The sequence below is a fragment of the Mugil cephalus genome, chromosome 1, assembly GCF_022458985.1.
Source record: "Mugil cephalus isolate CIBA_MC_2020 chromosome 1, CIBA_Mcephalus_1.1, whole genome shotgun sequence".
Taxonomy (NCBI): domain Eukaryota; kingdom Metazoa; phylum Chordata; class Actinopteri; order Mugiliformes; family Mugilidae; genus Mugil; species Mugil cephalus.
The window spans coordinates 3,595,523-3,607,651 of record NC_061770.1 but is presented as its reverse complement, the minus strand read 5'-3'; the positions used below and the strand labels follow the sequence as shown (position 1 = coordinate 3,607,651).

Here is a 12,129-nt window from a genome sequence, read left to right as displayed (position 1 = left end):
ACACTATCAATGTTTTGTTTTTGTTTTTTTTTGTAAATGTTTTTCATTCATTTTTCTAAAATTATCTTCCCAGAGGGAAGGTACTGAACATGAGTACATCACATCAAATCACGCATTCATCTTCAAAGTGCATTATTCATCAGATACACTGGTGCCATGAATTCACCATTCCAGTCCCACCCATCCAGGCTGCTGGCCACTGAGAACACAGACCCTTCTTACTATCAGTGGCCTTAATGTTACGCCTGGTGTATACATATAGGCTGCATATTCTAAAATGACGTGCCTGATTTGTTTACACAATAAATAAGTGAACCAAATGTATTTACATAGCTCAGAATAGCAGACTTGGTTTGAAGGGATACAGTCTGATCATGTGACATGCTTTACCCCTGGACTCCCCAGCTGTAGTAAACATACTTTAAGAAAAATCCCTCTATAACCCTCTGTTTTCATCTCATCCCTTTCCAAAAGCAGTCTAAACCAAACGACTGATACCCTCCTTACCCATTAATTCCATAACATTAATGGGGAAGGAGCTAATAGCTATTATGCTAATAGTGTAATTGCCCAAGTCATTGTTTGACTTTTGGTAAAAATACCAATGTGCTACTAAAAATTCTGTTTTTTTCCTTGTTTTCCAAAAACGTTTAAATATGATTTAGACAATTATACTATTAGCTAACAATATAATGTTTAAACAGGTCCAGTGTTCAACCCTTTATTTCAAAATGAAGGAGACGTGGCCAAAAGCTGAAATTAGGATTTTTATTAGTAGACATTTCCCCCATTCATTAAGCTGTCCACAGTATGGATACGAGCCCTCACAGTTCCCCACCTCTAAATAAAACATCTGGTACAATGTTCTCACCAAACGACTGTTTAAATACTATAAAAATAAATCAATTGCACAAAATAATATGCCATCTTGCTTGCGATTACCTCTGTGAAACACTTGTACACACATACAACATCGACAACCACATGACACAAAATTCCAACAGAAGACATTTGTAATAGAAAGGCGGCACACGAAGCAACATAAAACTAAGAGCTGGTTAAGTGACAGAGCGTTAGTAACTGGTGAATGTTTACTAGCTGCTTGAACCATTCAGTCAGCTCAACAGTCAGAAATATTACCGCCTGTTGTTCTTCCTTAGATTCATTTATAGCTGTGGCATTTGACCAGCGGTCGTTTCATTGTCGTGTGACAGTGCAGCTGGAGTAGTGTTGGTAGAATAGGTTTTTAAGAACACAAAACTCTGAATTTGCAGCCAGGAAAGTAATTACATTCTGGGTTTTATTTGTGAATGTGAGCAGCTGAGCGGACTCCATGGTGGAAAAGACGGCCTGCCTTCCAGCACCCTGTCCTAGCTGGTCAAATGAGCCAGTGCAAGTGTTCAGCTGGAGCTTCCGCAAGCCCTCATCTTAAAACCTGTTCTGATCTAGAAGTAAAATAGTGAAAAATGTTTTAGCTACGTAAGTGGGAAAAAAAGACAACTGAAGTTGTTCATAAAACCTCATAAATAACAACACATGAATAAAAAAAAAGAAAGAAAAGAAAGCAAAAATGACAAATCCAGGCACGAATCATGACATGGACTCACACTTTTAAACAAACGAAGGAAGATGTGCCAACGTGGCCAGATGTAGTGCCAAGTAGCTCGATGAGTGATTTATTTTTTGTTTTGTTTTGTTTTGTTCTCAAATATCTGAAAAATATTAAAATAAACTACAAGACTAATATTGAGAGAAGCTGCAGAGCTGGGGATGCGTCGGTGTGTGAGGGGAATGTATAGCGACTGTAACACATCAGACAAACGCAGCTTACGTTGAGGTGCAAACATTGCATAGAGTTGGTTTTGTGAACATGACTCTCGAATGCACTGGTGAAAAATCTGGACGTCCTCCGTTGTTTCCGCACGAGCACTGGAGAGGATTTGACTTCATTAAGTGAAACCTTGAGGAGGTGTTCGTGTCAGAACGTCTCATTTTCACCAGTGCAAACAGAAACCATAGCAAGAGCAAAGCAACAGATGAAATGATCATTTACTTATTTGACTCTGAGAGCAAAGGAACGTTCAGATCTGTTATGTGACATAAACTCAAAGTAAAATCTCTCACCGCCTATCATCTAATCTTCTCCCGCTCCAGATTTACAGACACTTCATGTCTTCGTCCCCCAAAAGGAATGAGTCCTGCTCAGGTGTAATGAATGGAAATGGATATCTGCTGGGAGGACTGGGATGGGGTCAGTTTTTTGAGGAAAGACACATTGCCCATAACATCGTCTACATCAAGCTCCATCACCTGGGAAGAATGTGAACTATCCCTTCCTTTGTGCTAACATTCGTTGGAGAAGTTTTTTTCTTCTCAGTAAACTGTGTGGTGGAGGAAACAGTGAGGCCCTGGGCACCGGCTGGTAATGACTACCTTCATTGTAACTCTGCAGTGGACATTTTCATCACGCCGTGGTCTGCTTCTCTGCAGTCACTCTGATTCTTATGTAGTTTTGTTTCTGTTAGCGGTGTTTTACAGGTCACCTCTCAGACCCCTGGGATTGTGTCTGGTAATCACGTAATCATGATCAGTAATCATCCATCAGTCCACCAAGTGTGCAGTCTATCTATGTCTGCGTGGTACAATACATTACACCAACTGAATGAGTTAGTGGCTTTAATCGTGCTACTGTGGTAGTGAGGTTAATAAAGGTGTAAATCTTTGAGGTTCATGTTTTTTAATTCTCAATCACACTGGAATCAATATGGCTTTAAGTGTTTGTGCACATTTACTTAGAGACTGAATGCACAGGTTTGCTCCATTTACTGTTTCTTTTTTTCTTTTTTTAACTTTATGTTACTCAAAGCAGATGGAGGTAAGGCCAAGCTTGTCAAAGCCACTGAAGGCCTCTTAACGCTGCAGGAATGGACATGCACAAGGCTTTACCCTTTAATCCTCGCTTGGTAAACGGGGAGAAAAAGAAAGGAAGTATAAATTGAAGGGTAAAAAAAAAAACAACAAAACATAAATCTGACCTCTGCACTTGTGTGAAGCCTCTTTGATTATCGATAAACATCAGCAGTTTTACCAACGTGCACAAGCACTGTTGACGTATATAGATGTATTTTCTGCTGGCAGTTCCACTGATAGTTGTTCTTCCACACATGCTGGAGCTTTGGGCCCATTGTTAAGACGGCACAGTTGGATTTCTATGAGGACAACAGCTCAGATATTTTCTGTTTCCATCTATTACAGTTTTTTTTCCAGGTTTGGTCCCACTCATGCTGCACACTCTGCTCTGCTTTTGAGGAAACATCAATTTTTTTTACTAGCTGTCGTGATTTATTTCAATACATAAACCAGGACTAGAAGTTTAATTGGTGAGTAACAGCGGATGCTAAATGTTTTATGATGTGAGGACAGTAATGAGTTCATGCATGTTTCTTTACCAATTTAGCCAAGTATATATGAACTGGTTCCTCAAAGAGTAATATGTCACCTATAATTGTTTAGAGTGATAGTCTTTAAAAGTTTCCTATAAAGAAAAAGTCTCCTCAGTGTCCGTCTTCAGTCAAAGGAGCATTCACATCCCTGATTTCTCCGTCGACTGGGTGTCCATCCGTGTCCACAAACCCATCGCTGTGATTATTATTTCTTGTTTTTACTCTTATTTATCCATTTATGACACATGTCAGTTCTGTAAATTTGGCTGCCCTTGGATGAAGGCAGCAGTTTTCTCGGAGAAAAGAGTTTGATTTCTTAGATGTTAAACATTCAGACTGGAGCTGTGAGTTTGAGGACCGTTAACTGCTACCAACCCTCTGCCAGGAATTACATGGTTATTGTGCTCTAAACGGCGTTGGGACGTTTGCTGGTCATGAGGTGACAAAATCACACAAGATGCTGAAAGTAAGGCTGATGTGACAGATGGTGTATCATTTCCAAGGCGATAAAATCATCAGAAGACTCACTAGACACCAGTGAGTCACCTTTTAAAGATGGTGGTGGAGGCTGGGAGATGAAGATGAGAGTTAAGGTGAGGTTCTTTTCGTTTCTCTCCGATTCAAGACAGGCAGATCTTTGCAGGTTACAGATGTGGAAGAGGAGGAGGGTGAAGGCTAGCAGGTCATCAGTAGATATCAGGCAGGTCCTGGTAGTTCCTACTGAAGTAGCCACCAGTGTACATCCACCCCTGAGCTCCAGTGTACGGGCTGGGACCCATCTGGAACCACCTACAACATAAACACCGATTACACGTCTGCAGAGCTTTCTCATGATTTAAGAATCTTTTTAAATCATTAGCTTATTGTGTAGTTAGCTTCTTATTATGTACCCTTTCATTTATTAAACCTGCTATTTTCTGACGCATCTGTTTGATTTGCTCTACCTCTTTCTTGGTTACTTACTGCTATGATTATTTATTCAGTTTCATTTTTACATTTGCAACTTTATTATTTTTTTCCATTCTTTTATTATAATTATTTTATGTTCTTTAACATTGTCCAGCAAGTCAAGACAAATCAAAAGTCTTTTGATGACCTCAGCAACTACAAAGGCATTATTAACATGTGCATATTATTCTGAACCTGTGCTCACCATCAATGCAACAGTCTTGAGGAACAGTGTGTAATATCACCTTAACCTCTAGTAGCCATGTTAATAGACTGTTAAACATGGACAACGGGACCAAAAGCCAGTAACCAAAGCAAGTAGGGAGGCATAGTCCATATTTATATACATTTGTGGAATTAACAACTAGATACATATGTTGACAGGTGACAATCCAACACGACATGGCAACCTCTTTGTGCAAGCACGTGCTGTTATTTAGTTTTATTCATGATGTAGTTCTCAGTGCAACTATTTTACAAATCAATCAATCACATCAATCGATCTAACTTTGGCGAGCGTTAGCCTCAACAGACACAGTGTCTTCAGTCAGGGAGGCAGACGTGCATGGGCATGAGCTTCCTCTGGCATATGCAAAAGTGTGGCTGTAAACCCTGCACCAGGCCTAGCGTTCAGCTCTGTTCTTCTTCTCTGCCTATTATGACACTGTCAGTCAGCTTCATGTTACATGAACAGAACGAGAGAGGTACTCTCAGTGACAAAGCAAATAGGTGCATTTGCTAAAATGTCAAATGTGAACATAATATTTGGTTAACGTGATAAACCATGTAAATGTAAATATTAGACTATTTAAAAAACAAAAAAACAGGATAGTTGAAGTGAGTATCAGTGTCACTCTCTTGCCGATAGCTCAAATAGTGATGAAACATTTGTATGTCTAACCCAACTGAAGTCAATACCGGAGGGGAAGGTTAATGTGCACGTGTAATTGTTTGTTACCTAGGAGACCACTCCTCCTCATTCTTGGCTCTCTCTTTTCTGGCAGCTCTCTGTTTCTCCTCCAGTCTCTCCTTCTCCTTACTGGCCTCGTCTGCATGAGAACAAGAGTCAAAGAGTCAGTAGGTGAAGCCATTTGTGAATGAAGTGGTTTTAATGTGGTTAAATTGCTTTCCTATTTCATGGACAATGCTAGACACTTCTAACAGGCATCCAGCAGGTGGCAGCATCACCTTATCGTAAAGAAATACACAAAACACTCAAATTACCCATGTTGCCATTCTCCATGGCTCTGATATCAGGCCTGAAGCGGCAGTCGGTCTGAGGTAAGGTGGTGTCCATGCCAGGCTCCAGCTCATTGAGACTCATCGCAAAGTTCGTGAAGTTGTACATCTGGAGAGAGAAGAGAAGGGATAGGGGCTTCTTAGTATGTGTGTGTATGTGTGTGTAGAAGTATGGCCCGCTGATGTTGGCACATTTATCTGGAATGTATCAAATCTGCTTTGTCACCGAACATAATCAGCATCATGTTCAGAAAATAATATGATAACAGCAGCGTATCACCTGATTCTTTGTTTGTTCAACTACAGGTTTGTAACCACCGCGGGTATTTTCAGGTGATACAGAACAAACATAATCTCTATTTCAACAGCACTGACTGATTTGTTCCAAGGTGTGTGGTTTCCACTTGTGAGTGTGCATTTGCTGAAGGCAGCCTTGCATGCGTTCATGATTTTTATTGTAATACCGTGGAGGAGAGTGCCGGTCTGGAGTCTATCCTCCACAACAGAGTGCTGCCTGGTACCACACACACCGTCTCTTGGACTTCGGGCATGTCATCTGCTTCATCGTTCTCTGCTCTCTCCAGCTCATCCTGGAAATGATGAACTCATTGTAACTACTGACATAGTGAAACTATTGGACAAAAATATTATGGGGTGGGTTACAGTCACCTTCTATATCACAGTTTCTGACATGGTCAATGTCGAAGCTACAGTTGAGCTCGGAGGTTCACACACACTCTGGCTGATGTCTTTAAAAGTGAATTCCAATCGTATCATTTAACCATACTGACCCAACACCTCAAGACATCAGCCAGTAAGTTAAACCTGGATCCAAGGGGGTTCACCAAATTTGTCACAAAATGGAATTGGTAGAAGAAAGTCGTGGTACTGGAGTGATCACAAAACCTTGACCTCAGTCCAGTAGAAAATTTGGAAAGCACACGTGGACAAGGAGGTCTACAAAACTGATTCAGCTACACTAGCTCCATCTGGAGCAATGCATTTCTGAAACATATTCTAAGAATCTTGCTGAAGGCTACACGAAAAGTTAAAGTTTACCAAGATTAAACATCAGGAATTGTGAAAATGTTTAACTATTATTTGGCTAAAGTGTATGTAAACCTCTGAAATCAACTATAAGTGCATTTAACATGTATTGTGCTACAATTAAATGAGCAGACTAAAGCAGAAACATCAGCGCCCATCTAAACCATGTTGGTTTACCTGGTAAAGACCACACAGAGGGCTGTGGACAGCAACAGGAAATCAAGGTAGATAGGAAACAAACAAATGAAGTGAAATAAAGGCAACATAAATCTATAAGATCTGCTAAAAGAAACTTCAGCAGGCTTTGGAAACTTCAGAGAGCAATTCACACACGTTCTCACATTTTTATGCTTTTTGTTGTCTCCTTTCTTCTCTGACTTCTTGTGGGCTTCATAGGTCTGAGGGTCGACACTCCACATGCACTCAGTCCACTTTCCATATATGACGCAGATCTTCTTTTTACTGGAAGGAGTGAAAAACAGATCGGATGGTGGAAGAGGAAAAGAAAGAAGAAGAAAAGGGAAAGAGGGTAAACATGAGGAAACAAGAAAGAAGAAACAACGGTGAAGAAGAAAGAGGAATTTGTATTATGAAGAAGAATAACAGGAAAGAGCAAAAGAGGGTCCAAGTAAAAAACAAGACATGGGTGAAGGATGAATGGATAGAGAGAATGGTGGACAGGAAAAAAACTGTTACTATAACAGCTTTAGAAAAAAAATGTAAAACTTATTTTAAAAAATGGCACATTAATACTGTGGCAATATGAGAGAACTCAAACCTCTTGTCCTGGATGTATCCCTCCACTTTGTGCAGCTCTTTGCCAAACATCCCACACGGCTTGAAAGTCAACACGCACTTGTCTCCAGTGCTGCAGGGAAAAAAGGAAAGAAGGTTCTGTTAGCCTAGCCTTTCAGCAGCACAATGGTTATAAATGATGCCGAACTGAACGTAAATGATGAAAAGCTTTACTGAGTTCATATAATAGATGTATGTTCAAACCCTGTTTATTCGTGTGTATCCAATCAGAGCAACACTTAACTGTGTATAGAGCAAAGAAGAAAGAGGGACAACACAAGCTACGTAGAACTTCTCTGGACAAATAAAGGTTCACAGAGAGGTTGTTTGAGAGGCCACAGAGAGAGCAAACAAGCTGCAGTCTAAATGATCAGTAAACACTGATACGGAGTTAAAGATGGCTCAAGGCAGGACTACTGAACAGCTCACTGGTTGACACGCATCACATCTGTCTGCTTTACTGTGATTCATTCCAATTTGGCTGTGGTTTAGTTTGTTCTTCAGGGAAAAGTCAAATGTCTAATCTGAGCACCAGGAAACGCCAACACTCATGAATTTTTAGTCCATTATTAGTTTTACAACCTTGGAAATTGAAGTCAAGCTTTTCACACACATAGTCTTGTTTTTGGATTAAGGATATGTTTACAGGGCCAATAACTAACAACCACAGAAACGCGTCATTCAGTCCTTTCTGAATGAATAAGTCTTTATGCTACTAACAGGGTAGCAAAACAAGTTATTCAAAGCTACAGGTGAAAGTTGACATATATGTGTGTGTGCGTATATATATATATACATATATATATGGGAAGAGAGAGAGAGTGAGAGATGTTCTCTGTAATCATCACAAGAGGAGCAGTGCATGCATATTTACCTATGGTTGAGTATTTCCACTGTGCCATACTGTTCTATCCATAGTTTACCCAGGATGATATTGTGTACACAGCAGTAAGGGTTGCTCCATGTGTATGTCTCATTGAGCCTGCAGCAGAGGAGGAGAGCAAAACGTAAATATGACGGGGGAACGTAAAAGACAGAAAGACAGAGAAACTTATTTTAGACAACAATACGACATAAAGACAAAACATTTATTGACATACTTGAGTAGTTCTAGTGTGATAGTCCCTCTGGGCTCTGCCTCAACGCTCTTGCCCCAGAATTTGAGTTTAGGATAGATGGAGCCATGAAACACGAAGTCCCCGGTCAAGCTCTCTGCATGGAAGGCACTGACTGGAGGATGATGGGATACCTGCTCTGATACCAGCCGGAAACCCTGGTCCTCTCTGTAGGGGAGTAAGTTACCAGTTACTAGAATGTCCTCACAAAAACATACAAACAAAAAAACAGTATGCATGTCCATGTGCGCACCTGGTGAGTTCATAAGTCTCTCCCAGCAGAGGGTTGAAGGGTTTTCCAGTTCTGTCCCACTGGGAAGCAACTGCTGACACAGCAAAAGCAGCTACTGCCTGAAGACCAACGAGTACAGGACCATGTTAGCGTGTGTGTAACATGTGTTTCTATCATTGAGCTCAGTATCACTGATGGGCTGCATCTGTGTCTACGTTTTCATTTAAGTCGTTTCACTGGATAAATATAGTGGAACTCAATCGATCTAATGTCGACCTCCGTGCCCAAAAAAATTGATCTTTTGACATTTTTCAGGGTTAATGGACAGTGATTAGTGAGAGAGAGAGAGAGAGAGAGAAAGACGTGCGCCACTGCGCATATAGCCTCAGTTTATGGCACCCGAGGCTTTTGACGTGTCTAATCCTGATTGTTTAGGCTCCAACAGTTTTCACTTTTAACTAAAAGTGTTGCAGCAACTAAATCCTTATACATAAATTCAGCTCTGTTTTAGAGTACTCAACAAACTCTCTAAACAAACACTTTCACTATTTATTTGTGGGCCTGCGTTTGGTAAATTAGTTGCATTAGTTCCACATAAGATAAGATGTGCTTTTTACTCTAAATTGACAATATACGAACAAAAAAACAAAACAAAACAAATAATGCAATAGTAAGAAGTTTGAAAAAAAAAACAAACGCACAGGATTTATTTATGTTAAGTCTAATGAAAAATGTTAAGGCTGCTATTTCTGAAGTGTGAGTGGAGCTGTAAAACAAGCAGCTTGTACAGTAGGTGACAAAGTAACCACGTGAGTCTTAGAGTCTCTGACCTGCATGCGCTCTATGGAGTCGGACAGCGAGCAGGCTCTGTTGATGAGGTAAGTATGTTCCATGTACTCTGTGATTCTCTGCAGGAAGCTCAGAGGCTCGTTGAAGGCAATGGGCATTGTAATCTTGGACAGTTCCTTTAAGAAAAACAAAAAAATCATTTCACACTGGCAAACACTGTGCTGTCAGAAACAGTTTGAATGTCTTAAATGAGGTCCATCTAAAGCCCACTGGGTAATATTTCAATATCTCCAAAAATTATAGCCAATATGCCAATAAGAGATATAATGCAGCTACTCAAAACCTGTTTGAAAGAAAAAAAGACGACTGTATCAACGACTTGGTGCTAAAATCACAAAGAATTTGACTTGGCTGGTAAAGGTGTTTATGGTATCAATGCTGCCATTCTCTGCATGTGTAGAGTAATTGAACTGTGTTTGGAAACCAGCGTGTCCTTACCAGCCCGATACATTTCTTCAGGATACTCCAGATGTTGATCGTGCTCCTGGAAAACATGGGTGCGGGTAAAGATGTCCTGAAATGACAAAGAGAACAAGGGAATGATGGCATGTTGTGGTATGTGAGGTTTGTTAGCAGGGCACAAGACAGGAATGCAACATGTACATAACTGTTCATACATAGTGCATAAAGTCAAGTGAGGTAAAAGAGATTAAAAGAGATAAGTTCTACACCTCTCTTTACATGCACACTTTGCAGACTATGCAGAAAGTCTGGAGTTAATGACTTTTTAGATTATTTGTTCTGGGTATTTGAAAATTGCAAATTGGCCGTACAGTCATCTGTTAATTTGGTCTCAAAGATTTATGGGGGGGAATTTTCCAGGTCAAGGGATTGTTCTGAATTCTTGCTGAAAAGTTTGTCTATGTTCCTTAAATAAGTGCTATATTAGGGATGACGAAGATAGTGGCATAGAGAGACTTTTTCTGACCTCCGCACCGCTGCACTGATATTTCTTACATAACTCTGCCCAATTAATATTCACGACAATGTCCATGTCATGTGTTTTAATATGAGCTTTGAGTATTTTCTATTAAGTGTTACATTTTTAGCTTTTCAGGATTAGTCAGATCACATTAGCAGCTTATGGAAATTTGTCAAACCTAACAGAGGTTGCTGGGTGTAACTAAAAGTCAGGTGTAACCTTGTAAACAGCAACTGCACGTAGAAAAGACTATTAAAAGAAACACCACCCATGGACTGGGTGTAAACCCTACATGGAGCCTTGACGAGCCTACGTCATGCCTTCAGATAAATTACACCTGCTTGACAACTAAATATAAAATAAATATGTGACTAGGCTCTGTCCAACTTAGAAAATGTGTGTCTACGCTGAGTCATTCTAGTGCAGAACTTAACTTATATTAACTTACAATTGTGCCCAGGATTAGATTGAAAATGCTGCTATTACTGTTATTCATTCAGTAACTCAGACTGTGAAAAGAAAGAAACGTGTGTGGACTCTGCAGTAACGTGCACTGACTCCAATCATTATGCCAGTGGGCCATCACTCATCCTGGTCCAGAACAGACCGCCGTGTCACCGCGTCACTTAATTTCATGTCTGCACAAAAGAAACCTGAACCCCTGCTGATGTACAGTTCTGAATGTACAGTAGAGCATAAGCCACTGTATTATCCCGTTGATCCCGTTTCACCTGCCTCTTATAAGCTGGAATGTTTGGCCTTAGACATAACAACGCCTAGACGGTGCAACAAGCTAACCTCGTTAAACCATCTGTCGCAAATGAGCCCTGTTTTTTTGGGCAAGGTATCAATAAAATTTTGACCCCGGCTAAAAACATTTTGTCAAAACAAGCAACAAATAAATGCAACTACAACAACACAAATGTTCACACCGCTAATGGAATGTGGTCCTGGAATGCAGAAGTACCTGTGTTTCTTGATGCCATTGGCCTGTGGTACTGATCCATTGTTCTTCTGCCTGCTGCTATCAGACACCTGTGCATCTTTGAAACTGGCCTCTGACACCCCCTCGTACGACTCATCTGAGTCCAGGCCTGTGAGAAGAAAAATGCAACATTCCGTTAGCCTAATAGCATAATTGGATAAGTCATGTTTGAACATTTTTTGGAAAACAAGGAAAAACTCAATTTTTAGCAAGCACATTGGTATTTTTGTTGTTAGTGTATCAGTAAGTCAAAAAAAGACTTAGGCAATTATGCTATTAGGTGGACAATAATAGAATTTGACACCACCAACGTTCTCATATGATTGAGGCACATATGGGCCTGTATGACTCTGCTGGCAGCTGGTTTCAGATTAAATATTAGTGGTTTGCCTGCAGCATTACCCCTTCACAGACAATGCTTTGCATACTGCTATACACCAGAAACTATTTGACTGGATTTGGCTGGCAAATTTAATTGACCGTCTGAAACTGTTTACACTGACTAATGTCTTTGTTGTGCAGCAGGACACTCTTTTAAAGTTTGCAAAAAAGAC

The 12,129-nt window shown here is 40.3% G+C and overlaps 1 protein-coding gene across 3 annotated transcripts in view; it reads right to left on the bottom strand.

Moving 5' to 3' along the window:
* Positions 1–754: 754 nt before the first annotated feature.
* The window catches only part of LOC125013527 (oxysterol-binding protein-related protein 2-like), a 29,002-nt gene continuing 17,627 nt past the window's right edge, over positions 755–12,129 (bottom strand). For all 3 annotated transcript variants that reach the window (XM_047594305.1, XM_047594313.1, XM_047594295.1), the window contains exons 3-14: positions 11,558–11,684; positions 10,107–10,182; positions 9,650–9,784; positions 8,841–8,938; positions 8,573–8,755; positions 8,347–8,454; positions 7,456–7,545; positions 7,019–7,139; positions 6,095–6,220; positions 5,616–5,739; positions 5,350–5,440; positions 755–4,232 (exon numbers count right to left, since the gene is read on the bottom strand). In XM_047594305.1, the coding sequence (XP_047450261.1) occupies positions 4,130–4,232; positions 5,350–5,440; positions 5,616–5,739; positions 6,095–6,220; positions 7,019–7,139; positions 7,456–7,545; positions 8,347–8,454; positions 8,573–8,755; positions 8,841–8,938; positions 9,650–9,784; positions 10,107–10,182; positions 11,558–11,684 (1,382 nt within the window). In that variant the 3' untranslated portion in view covers positions 755–4,129. The remainder of the gene's footprint in view (positions 4,233–5,349; positions 5,441–5,615; positions 5,740–6,094; positions 6,221–7,018; positions 7,140–7,455; positions 7,546–8,346; positions 8,455–8,572; positions 8,756–8,840; positions 8,939–9,649; positions 9,785–10,106; positions 10,183–11,557; positions 11,685–12,129) is intronic.